At 39.8% G+C, this 12,945-nt stretch overlaps 1 protein-coding gene across 1 annotated transcript; it reads left to right on the top strand.

Moving 5' to 3' along the window:
• The first annotated feature begins 286 nt into the window (after window positions 1–286).
• mpv17l (MPV17 mitochondrial membrane protein like) lies at window positions 287–12,009 on the top strand. The gene is made up of 4 exons (XM_061981449.1): window positions 287–956; window positions 1,030–1,100; window positions 1,170–1,199; window positions 8,176–12,009. Exons 1-4 carry the CDS (start codon window positions 650–652, stop codon window positions 8,389–8,391), a joined length of 624 nt encoding a protein of 207 aa, XP_061837433.1. The 5' UTR covers window positions 287–649; the 3' UTR covers window positions 8,392–12,009.
• The last annotated feature ends 936 nt before the right edge of the window (window positions 12,010–12,945 follow it).

The raw sequence follows: 12,945 nt of genomic DNA, 5'->3' as shown, positions 1-12,945 counted from the left end.
CTTTCTTGACCTGGTGGACCTTTACTCCCCTCTAGTGGCCATTATATATATTACTGTTTAATTATTTTACGATTAACTTTATTGGCAGGGAGAAATCACGTGGTATTTTTCAGCGCAACGTGCTCTAAGCAAAACATGGCGTTCAATTAAAGTTGTTGGCTTTTGTTTAGAGTGATTTATGACGTCGACCTTGATGCTTTTAATTTGGTAATAGACAGTTCGTTACGTCATCGTGTGTGTGTGTATGTGTGTGTGTGTGTGTGTGTGTGCGTGTGTGTATGTCACACTCGTGCAGAAAGGACACAGCTGCTGCACTCATCTGACCACAGCATGCACACACACACACACACACACACACACACACACACACACACACACACACACACACACACACACACACACACACACACGCCAACAAGTGCAGATTAGTGTGGGATTGGAGGCTGTCCTGCCACCTGACTGAGGCAGACTCACTTGGCTCCATGTTCTACTTTGAGCGTCTTCCATAACGGTTGCAGCTGTCAGCTGATGGACGCCGTCACGCCGTGAAGTCCGGACTGATGAGTCCAAGCGGAAGAAACTTTTCCCCGTGAGTCCGAGCACCTGAATGGATCTGGAGTGAGCATCGAGCGGCATCTCTCCAAGGCGGATGAGAAGGACCGTGTTACGGGAGGCCGCCAAGCGCTTCCCCTGGCTGGCCAACGTGACCTTGTACGGCTGCCTGTTCGCCGGCGGGGACCTGGCGCACCAGCTGATGGCGCCCAAGGAGCGCCTGGACTGGAGGCGCACCGGCAACGTGGCCGCCGTGGCCACCGCCTTCCACGGGAACTTCAACTACTTCTGGATGCGGGCCTTGGAGCGACGCTTCCCCGGGAAGTCTGCCGCCATGTTGTTCCGCAAACTGCTGCTGGACCAAAGCTTTGCGTCGCCTTTGGCCACCAGTGTCTTCTACACGGGTTAGATGGGAAAAAATAATAAATAATAATAATGTCACATGTAGGACTCATTAGTGTGCCCTTTGACCTTTAGGGGTCAGCTTCCTGGAGGGCAAAGAGGACATCTTTGAGGACTGGAGGGAGAAGTTCTTCAACACGTGGAAGGTGAAGTCAAGATGAACACAGATTGTAAGGCCAACCTCAAAATGAACAAACTTGTGTTTTCTCCCTCAGACTGGACTCATGTACTGGCCTTTCATGCAGGTATATATATTTAATTATGGTTGATTGATTTCAAACATGTAAACAAATACAATGTGATCTGTCATCTATTTATCTATATCTGTCTATCTATTATCTATCTACCTCTATCTATGTATATACAGGTAAAAGCCAGTAAATTAGAATATTTTGAAAAACTTGATTTATTTCAGTAATTGCATTCAAAAGGTGTAACTTGTACATTATATTTATTCATTGCACACAGACTGATGCATTCAAATGTTTATTTCATTTAATTTTGATGATTTGAAGTGGCAACAAATGAAAATCCAAAATTCCGTGTGTCACAAAATTAGAATATTACTTAAGGCTAATACAAAAAAGAGATTTTTAGAAATGTTGGCCAACTGAAAAGTATGAAAATGAAAAATATGAGCATGTACAATACTCAATACTTGGTTGGAGCTCCTTTTGCCTCAATTACTGCGTTAATGCGGCGTGGCATGGAGTCGATGAGTTTCTGGCACTGCTCAGGTGTTATGAGAGCCCAGGTTGCTCTGATAGTGGCCTTCAACTCTTCTGCGTTTTTGGGTCTGGCATTCTGCATCTTCCTTTTCACAATACCCCACAGATTTTCTATGGGGCTAAGGTCAGGGGAGTTGGCGGGCCAATTTAGAACAGAAATACCATGGTCCGTAAACCAGGCACGGGTAGATTTTGCGCTGTGTGCAGGCGCCAAGTCCTGTTGGAACTTGAAATCTCCATCTCCATAGAGCAGGTCAGCAGCAGGAAGCATGATGTGCTCTAAAACTTGCTGGTAGACAGCTGCGTTGACCCTGGATCTCAGGAAACAGAGTGGACCGACACCAGCAGATGACATGGCACCCCAAACCATCACTGATGGTGGAAACTTTACACTAGACTTCAGGCAACGTGGATCCTGTGCCTCTCCTGTCTTCCTCCAGACTCTGGGACCTCGATTTCCAAAGGAAATGCAAAATTTGCATGGTTGGGTGATGGTTTGGGGTGCCATGTCATCTGCTGGTGTCGGTCCACTCTGTTTCCTGAGATCCAGGGTCAACGCAGCCGTCTACCAGCAAGTTTTAGAGCACTTCATGCTTCCTGCTGCTGACCTGCTCTATGGAGATGGAGATTTCAAGTTCCAACAGGACTTGGCGCCTGCACACAGCGCAAAATCTACGCGTGCCTGGTTTACGGACCATGGTATTTCTGTTCTAAATTGGCCCGCCAACTCCCCTGACCTTAGCCCCATAGAAAATCTGTGGGGTATTGTGAAAAGGAAGATGCAGAATGCCAGACCCAAAAACGCAGAAGAGTTGAAGGCCACTATCAGAGCAACCTGGGCTCTCATAACACCTGAGCAGTGCCAGAAACTCATCGACTCCATGCCACGCCGCATTAACGCAGTAATTGAGGCAAAAGGAGCTCCAACCAAGTATTGAGTATTGTACATGCTCATATTTTTCATTTTCATACTTTTCAGTTGGCCAACATTTCTAAAAATCCCTTTTTTGTATTAGCCTTAAGTAATATTCTAATTTTGTGACACACGGAATTTTGGATTTTCATTTGTTGCCACTTCAAATCATCAAAATTAAATGAAATAAACATTTGAATGCATCAGTCTGTGTGCAATGAATAAATATAATGTACAAGTTACACCTTTTGAATGCAATTACTGAAATAAATCAAGTTTTTCAAAATATTCTAATTTACTGGCTTTTACCTGTATATGGTGGTAGCGGGGGTGTATATTGTAGCGTCCCGGAAGAGTTAGTACTGCAAGGGGTTCTGGGTATTTGTTCTGTTGTGTTTATGTTGTGTTACGGTGCGGATGTTCTCCCGAAATGTGTTTATCATTCTTGTTTGGTGTGGGTTCACAGTGTGGCGCATATTTGTAACAGTGTTAAAGTTGTTTATACGGCCACCCTCAATGTGACCTGTATGGCTGTTGATCAAGTATGCATGGCATTCACTTATGTGTGTGTAAAAGCCGCATATATATTCCTCCATACACGCTGTTTGTATGGAGGAAAAGCGGACGCGACGACAGGTTGTAGAGGACGCTTAAGGCAGCGCCTTTAAGGCACGCTCCCAATAATGTTGTCCGGGTGGAAATCGGGAGAATGGTTGCCCCGCGAGATTTTCGGGAGGGGCACTGAAATACGGGGGTTTCCCGGGAATATCGGGAGATTAAAACCGATACCGATAATTTCCGATATTACATTTTAAAGCATTAATCGGCCGATAATATCGGCAGGCCGATGTTATCGGACATCTCTAATATATATATATATATATATATATATATACATATATATATATATATATATATATATATATATATATATATATATATATATATCCATCGATCCATCCATTTTCTACCGCTTATTCCCTTTGGGGTCGCGGGGGGCGCTGGAGCCTATCTCAGCTACAATCGGGCGGAAGGCGGGGTACACCCTGGACAAGTCGCCACCTCATTGCAGGGCCAACACAGATAGACAGACAACATTCACACTCACATTCACACACTAGGGCCAATTTAGTGTTGCCAATCAACCTATCCCCAGGTGCATGTCTTTGGAGGTGGGAGGAAGCCGGAGTACCCGGAGGGAACCCACGCAGTCACGGGGAGGACATGCAAACTCCACACAGAAAGATTCCGAGCCTGGGATTGAACCCAAGACTACTCAGGACCTTCGTATTGTGAGGCAGATGCACTAACCCCTCTTCCACCGTGCTGCCCTTATATATATATATATATATATATATATATATATATATATATATATATATATATATATACACACACAGTACAGTACAGGCCAATAGTTTGGACACACCTTCTCATTCAATGTGTTTTCTTTATTTTCATGACTATTTACATTGTAGATTGTCACTGAAGGCATCACAACTATGAATGAACACATGTGGAGTTATGTACTTAACACAAAAAGGTGAAATAACTGAAAACATATTTTATATTCTAGTTTCTTCCAAATAGCCACCTTTTGCTCTGATTACTTTTTTGCACACTCTTGGCATTCTCTCGATGAGCTTCAAGAGGTAGTCACCTGAAATGGTTTTCACTTCACAGGTGTGCTTGAAGCTCATCGAGAGAATGCCAAGAGTGTGCAAAAAAAGTAATCAGCGCAAAAGGTTGCTATTTTGAAAAAAGTAGAATATAAAACAAGCGGTACAAAATGCATGGATGGATGGATGGATAGAATATAAAACATGTTTTCAGTTATTTCCCTTTTTTTTTGTTAAGTACATAACTCCACATGTGTTCATTCATAGTTTTGATGCCTTCAGTGACAATTTACAATAAAGAAAACGCATTGAATGAGAAGGTTTGTCCAAACTTTTGGCCTGTACTGTATATATATACATACATATATGTACATATACATATATACACACATATATGTGTGTATATATATACACACATATATGTGTGTATATATATATATATATATATATATATATATATATATATATATATATATATATATATATATATATATATATATATATATATATATATATGTATATATATATATATGTATGTATATATATATATATTTATATGTATATATATGTATACATACACACATATATACACACACACATATGTATATATAAATATATATATATATATATATATATATATATATATATATATATATATATATGTATATATGTATATATCTATATATGTATATATATATATGTATATATGTATATATATATATATATATGTATATATGTATATATATATATATATGTATGTATATATATATATATTTATATGTATATATATGTATATATATATACATATGTGTGTGTATATATGTGTGTATGTATATATGTTTATTTATATATATATTTTTCTTTTATTCTATTTTGTATATATACATATATACAGTATACATATATATTTTTAAATCAATAATATTCAACACTGACATTTCTAGATCAACTTCAGGTCTATGTGTTTTTATTAAATTAAAAAAAAATTATGCTTGATGTCCTTTTTGATCAAGAAAACCATGTTTTTTTTTATGGCAAAACATAGAATATTCAAAATTTTCTGTCCAAAAATTTCAAAGTGTAATATTTGATGTAAAGTAATTGGAGCCTGTAAATAGGTCAATAATATTTCATAAATCAATTGATTTTAATTAATTATTATTTTATAGTTAAGGTTTATAGACAGTTTATAAAAATAAAAAAAATCCCATTAAAATGATTGAGGATACAAAAGGGCTCCACTCATAAAAGTGTTAAAAATAAGTCACTTACTGTATTTTTAGGACTATAAGCACTTAAAATCCTTTCATTTCTTCAAATGTTCACCAACCTCAAAGGAATTTTATTTGGTACAAAAATAAGTCAAACAATTTTTTTTTAATTCAACTCTTAAATCTCTATATCAGCTACTACACTTCAGGTTTATGTGCTATACACTATATTGCCAAAAGTTTTTGGCCACCTGCCTTTACTCACATATGAACTTGAAGTGCCATTCCGTGGAATTGTACGAAAAGTTTTGCTATCCTGGAGTATTCAAAGTTCCTTTCACTGGAACTAAAGGGTCAGAATCAGAATCAGAATCAGAATCAGCTTTATTGTCATTACGCAAGGTAACGAGATTGAGGCCATTCCATACAGTGCGATGTGTGCATGCTAGAAAAACAATGTGCAAATATATAAAAATATAAAAAATGTAGAAGTGCAATGAATATGGTGTGAAATGAATATATACATGAAAAAAAAAAAAACAGGGTGGTTGGTGGAATGGGTTATTGCACCGAAGAGAAGGCAGTTATGAGGGACAATGGGGCAGTCCGTTCAGGATGGTTATGGCCCTGGGGAAGAAGCTGTTCTTTAGCCTGTTTGTTTTGGTTTTAATGCACCTGTAGCGCTTCCCAGAGGGCAGCCAAGCCCAACTCCTGAAAAACCAACCCCGCACCATAATTCCCCCTTCACCAAATTTCACACTCGCCACAATGCAGTCCGAAATGTACCGTTCTCCTGGCAACCTCCAAACCCAGACTCGTCCATCAGATTGCCAGATGGAAAACCGTGATTCATCAGTTCAGAGAACGCGTTTCCACTGCTCTAGAGTCCAGTCGTAACGTGCTTTACACCATTGCATCCCACGCTTTGCATTGGACGTGGTGATGTATGGCTTAGATGCAGCTGCTCGGCCATGGAAACCCATTCCATGAAGCTCTCTGCGTACTGTACGTGGGCTAATTGGAAGGTCACATGAAGTTTGGAGCTCTGTAGCAACTGACTGTGCAGAAAGTCTTTGCACTATGCGCTTCAGCATCGGCTGACCCCTCTCTGTCAGTTTATGTGGCCTACCACTTGGTGGCTGAGTTGCTGTTGTTCCCAAATTCTTCACTTTTCTTGTAATAAAGTTGACTTTGGAATATTTAGGAGCAAGGAAATTTCACGACTGGATTTGTTGCACAGGTGGCATCCTATGACAGTTCCACGCTGGAAATCACTGAGAAAGGCTCATTCTTTCACACATGTTTGTAGAAACAGTCTCCATGCCTAAGTGCTTGATTTTATACACCGGGCCAAGTGATTAGGACACCTGATTCTCATCATTTGGATGGGTGGCCAAATACTTTTGGCAATATAGTGTGTGAAGTAAAAAAAATTTTTGTGCATCGGCTGGGAACATCTCTACGCTGCTGACCCCGTCTCCGCTCGGGATGGTGTCCTGCTGGCCCCACTATGGACTGGACTCTTACTATTATGTTGGATCCACTATGGACTGGACTCTCACAATATTATGTCAGACCCACTCGACATCCATTGCTTTCGGTCTCCCCTAGAGGGGGGGGGTTACCCACATATGCGGTCCTCTCCAAGGTTTCTCATAGTCATACACATCGACGTCCCACTGGGGTGAGTTTTTCCTTGCCCGTATGTGGGCTTTGTACCGAGGATGTCGTTGTGGCTTGTGCAGCCCTTTGAGACACTTGTGATTTAGGGCTATATAAATAAAGATTGATTGATTGATTATGTTTTATGCCCATTTTTGTCAAAGAAAACTTAGTTTTTTAAATGACAAACACGCAAAGTAAGCAATATTTCCCCCCCAAAACATTCCAAAGTGGAATATTTGATGTGAAGTAATTGGAGCCTTGAATAGGTCACTAATTCATAACAACATTGATTTTGATTCATTATTATTTTTTGAGCAATGACAGTTTTAAGGGAAAAAAACAGCCTGCATGTCAGCTTTGTGTTATTAGAGTCAACATTGTAAATTGTTCTACTTACATTTCACCTGTTTGCTCTTTTAAAATGTCCCTTAGCCACACTTTGGACACCACTGTTCTAACCTACAGTATATGTTTATTATCTAGTACAGTAGTAGTTAAATGACCACATGCTAATAATTGTGTGTGTTCTGGCAATGTTTACTAAATAGGGACATCGCTCTGTTTACACAGTCACCTTTTAGGGGACCTCTGACGGTATGGGGACAAAAAAACAGGTCCCCTAAAGGGAAACCTTTTTAAATGGTAGTCAGATCCATTCTGGAGATGCATAAGTGATTTTTAAGCTTTGGCCCATAAAACATGTTTACTGGTTAGTTTGAGTGTGAGACATTTACACAGCAGCCCCCTCATCGGGCTGTAGCTGGTACATTGAAGTGGTGAAACTTTCTATAAGAGGACAGCTGTAGTGCTGTATTCTGAGGATCATGTCATATTTAATTTGAACTTTTTTTTTTTTAAATGGTCCTCAGTAGTCACGTACAAATGTGTGTGAATTATGCAAAATTATTATTAATTTGGTCCCCATGAACCATATTAACTCTTTTCCCCCAGGGTTTATGCCTCCACAACCTGTAGAAAGGGTGGTCCCCACAAGTGGTGAGCAAAAACTTGGTCCCCATTTAAAAATTATAACCAGTATGTGTGTGTGTGTGTGTGTGTGTGTGTGTGTGTGTGTTTGTCCACAGTTCCTGAACTTTGCGCTGATGCCGCTGCACATGCGGACGGCCTTCATGGGCTGCTGCGCCTTTCTCTGGGCCACCTTCTTGTGCTTCTCCCGCCAGGACGGCGACGGCACGGCCGCCGTGGCCCTGGCCTTCGTCATGGACCCCCGCAAGACTCTGGAGGACATGCGCCAGGCCCGCTTGGCCCGCAACAGGGAACGCTCGCAGAGGGAGAACTAGCGAGAGGAGCGCCGTGCAGGTTTTTAAACTGGTGTGTCATCTACTCTGCCGCCACTAGGGGCGCTCTGAGAGTGTGGAGGAAGGTCAGGACCCAGGAGCACCTGTTGGTCCAAGGCCACTTCCTCATGGACGAGTATTTTTAAAATGAGACGCAAACATCTTGTAGCAGTCTGTCTTTTAAGGACCTCAATTCTTGAGTTTGCACAATGCCAAAAGGTCAAGTATAGGCTCAGCAACTAACATGTTTGTTTTGTTATCATATTTGTCCGACAAATGAAGCTGCTACACCAGGGGTGTCCAAAGTGCGGTCTGGGGCACATTTGCAGCCCGTTTCGCTTCTTGTTTTTATTGACACATTCTAAAGACAAAATAAAAACATCCTGGATTAGAGCATGACATGCAAAAACTAGAATATGCAATGTGCACGGCGCTAAAAATGCACGAGCCGAACTTAAATGCTACCGTTAGCATGCTGACAAGTTTTAATGTGTGAGTAATCAAGTCATTTGACTATTAAGCGTACACATTTAAAATTAGCTACAAAAAAAAGCTAGCATGCTAACAGTTAGCATGTATCAAGTACCAAGTTATTTGACTGAGGTGTTCGACTGCAAAATTGGCTGAAAATGTTAGCATGCTAATGTTAGAAGGCTAATGTGAGCATGCTAACAGTCAACATGTGTCAAGTACCAAGTTATATGACCCCGAGGTGTTCGGCTGTAAAATTGACTAAAAAAAGTTAGTATGCTGACATTTAGCATGTATCCAAGTACCAAGTTGTATGAGTCTTGAGACGTTTGGCTAAAAAGGTTAGCATACTAATGTTTGTATGCTAGAGTGCTATCACTACCATGTATCAAGTACCAAGTTATGTGACTAAGGTGTTTGGCTGTAAAATTGGCGAAAAAGAACAGCATGCTAATGTTAGAAGGCTAATGTGAGCATGCTAACAGTCAACATGTATGAAGTACCAAGTTATATGACCCCAAGTTGTTCGGCTGTAAAATTGACTAAAAAAAGCTAGCATGCTAACATTTAGCATGTGTCAAGTACCGAGTTGTATGAGTCTTGAGACGTTTGGGTGCAAAATTGGCTAAAAAGGTTAGCATGCTAATGTTAGTATGCTATGCTATCACTAGCATGCTAACAGTTCACGTGTCACATTCCAGATAATGTGCAAAATTGGCTAAAAAGTTTAGCATACTAATGTTAGTATGCTATGCTATCACTAGCATGCTAACAGTTAACGTGCCACATTCCAAGTTATGTGATTCTGAGGTGTTCGGCTGTAAAATTGGCAGAACATTTCAGCATGCTAATGTTAGTATGTTTGAAGGCTAATGTGAGCACGCTAACAGTCGACATGTGTCAAGTACCAAGTTATATTACCCTGAGGTGTTCGGTTGTAAAATTGACAGAAAAAAAGTTAGCATGCTCACATTTAGCATGTTCAAGTAGCAAGTTATATGACTGAGGTGTTTGGCTGCAAAATTGGCTAAAAAGGTTAGCATGCTAATGTTAGTCTGTTGGAAGGCTAATGTGAGCATTGTAACAGTTAACATGTGTCAACTTTCAAGTTACGCGACTCTGAGGTGTTTGGCTGCAAAATTGAGTAATAAATTAGCATGCTAACATTTAGCATGTGTCAAGCAAGTGTGAGGACTTTGGCTGCAAATTTGGCTAAGAAAATTAGCACACTAATGTTAGTATGCTTACAGTATGTATCAAGTAGCAAGTTATGAGTCTGAGACGGTAGGCTACAAAATTGGCTAAAAGGTTGACTTGCTAACATTTAGCATGAGTCAAGTACCAAAAATATATGAGTCTGATGCATTTGGCTGCAAATTTGCTTAGCACACTAATGTTAGCATGCTAACAGTTAACATGTCAAGTAGCAAATTATGAGTCTGAGATGTTCGACTACAAAATTGGCTAAAAAGTTGGCATGCTAACATTTAGCATGAGTCAAGTACCAACTTAAATGAGTCTGATGCATTTGGCTGCAAATTTTCTGCAAAATTTAGCACACTAATGTTAGCGTGCTAACAGTTAACATGCCAAGTAGCAAGTTTTGAGTCTGAGATGTTTGACTACAAATTGGTTAAAAAGTTGGCATGCTAGCATTTAGCATGAGTCAAGTACCAACTTAAATGAGTGATGAATTTAGCTGCAAATTTTCTGCAAAAAGTTAGCACACTAATGTTAGCGTGCTAACAGTTAACATATGTCAAGTAGCAAGTTATGAGTCTGAGATGTTCGACTACAAAATTGGCTAAAAAGTTGGCATGCTAACATTTAGCATGAGTCAAGTACCAACTTAAATGAGTGATGAATATAGCTGCAAATTTTCTGCAAAAAGTTAGCACACTAATGTTAGCGTGCTAACAGTTAACATATGTCAAGTAGCAAGTAACGAGTGTGAGACTTTCGGCTGCAAAATTGGCTAAAAAGTTGGCATGCTAACATTTAGCATGAGTCAAGTACCAAATTATATGAGTCTGATGCATTTGGCTGCAAATTTGCTGCAACAAGTTAGCACACTAATGTTAGCATGCTAACAGTTAATATATGTCAAGTAGCAAGTTACGAGTGTGAGACTTTCGGCTGCAAAATTGGCTAAAAAGTTGGCATGCTAACATTTAGCATGAGTCAAGTATCACATTATATGAGTCTGATGCATTTGGCTGCAAATTTGCTGCAAAAAAGTTAGCACACTAATGTTAGCATGCTAACAGTTAATATATGTCAAGTAGCAAGTTACGAGTGTGAGACTTTCGGCTGCAAAATTGGCTAAAAAGTTGGCATGCTAACATTTAGCATGAGTCAAGTATCACATTATATGAGTCTGATGCATTTGGCTGCAAATTTGCTGCAAAAAAGTTAGCACACTAATGTTAGCATGTGTCAAGTACCAAGTTATATTAGTATGGAACGTTTGGCTGCAAAATGGGCTAAAAAGGTTAGCATGCTCATGTTTGTAATGCTGTCCGAGGCTGAGCCAATCAGTGGCCACGATACTAAACAGGTCTGATTGTTTTGGTCTCGTCTAGTGGCCAATACTACTGTACTATTGGTATTTTGTTTTTCTTCATTTAGCCATTTTTATGCTTGAAAATGCTTATTTTATGGCAAAATTACATCTGCTGTGTTAGCGTTAGCACAAAGCTAAGATGTTCAGATAGTTTAGCATGTATTGATTGACCTATATTGTATTGCTTTTAGTATCTTTAATGTGCAAAATGTATCAAAGTGTCAATTTTTCTCAATAGAAAAAGTGTATAGTTAACCTGTGCTGCTCTAATAACGGTGCCAAACATAGGTGCTGAACAAAGAGTTCACGCCTGAACTTACCACACAATGCAGCTTGATGGCATTGAGGGCTCAGCACCAGCTTGTGCCTTTTGCCCAGTGACCTTTGACCCACGTCAAGATGGGAAATGTTTGCGTCTTCTCTACCTCTGCATTCTTCTGGCTGAACGTGTCAGCTGTCAGATTAGTTCAAGGCAGCGTCTGGTCGACAGGCTCGTGTTTTGGAAACAAAAATGTCAGACCCTCAGGCAGCAATTTTGTTTTGTTTACATAGCTTAGCATTTATTTACAGTGGATCGCTGTTTCCTACAATAGAGAGCAATAATAACACGCACAACTTTGAGCGTTAATTAGCTTTTTCCCATTGTTAGCATGTTAGCATAATCTGACCAATAACAATAAAATCGCTTGAATACATACAAAATAATTTTTACTCCTCAGAGTAATAATAACACGCACAACTTTGAGCGTCAATTAGCCTTTCCCCCCATTGTTAGCATGTTAGCATGTTAGCATAATATTGACCATTAACAATGAAATCGCTTGAATACATCCAATATAACTTTTACTCCTCAGAGCAATAATAACACGCACAACTTTGAGCATTAATTAGCTTTTTTTTCCATTGTTAGCGTGTTAGCATGTTGGCATGTTAGTCTAATCTGACCAATAACATTGAAATAGGTTGAATACATCCCAAAAAATCTGAAGCTTCTACTGTTATTTATGCCATCGTGTGTTGTGTGTCCTAGTTTGAAGCAAACATCTCCACCCTGTCATATTTTACTTGAATAACATCACAGCCAAGTTACTTTATGTCACTTTTTTGCCTCACGCCTCACTTACAGCGTGAGTGAAGAATGCACTACCGAGCTGATAAGTCCGAAAAAAGAACGAGCTGATGCAGTATTATCTGCTCACAGAGGCTACCTGGTGCACATTGCAGCTAGTCCTGGATATCCTCACTCCTAAATGCTTGGGTCACACGCAGGATCCTCACAGGAATGAGGCAAATCATAAGCTTGCTTACTGTAAAAATTCAAGTCTTATGATTGCAGTCTATATCTTGTCTGTTTTGTCCAAAATAAAAAATAAAATCATCACTTTTGTTGTGTGTGTGTGTGTGTGTGTGTGTGTGTGCGTGTGTGCGTGTGTGTGTGTGTGTGTGTTTTATTTCTACCCTTCAGACATCAACAAGGAAAAGTACCTTCCATATAAGTTAGGACATAAATCATGGTCCCAATA

The sequence above is a fragment of the Nerophis lumbriciformis genome, linkage group LG24 (genome assembly GCF_033978685.3).
Source record: "Nerophis lumbriciformis linkage group LG24, RoL_Nlum_v2.1, whole genome shotgun sequence".
In the NCBI taxonomy this organism is placed as follows: domain Eukaryota; kingdom Metazoa; phylum Chordata; class Actinopteri; order Syngnathiformes; family Syngnathidae; genus Nerophis; species Nerophis lumbriciformis.
This window is presented reverse-complemented; position numbering and strand designations above follow the sequence as displayed.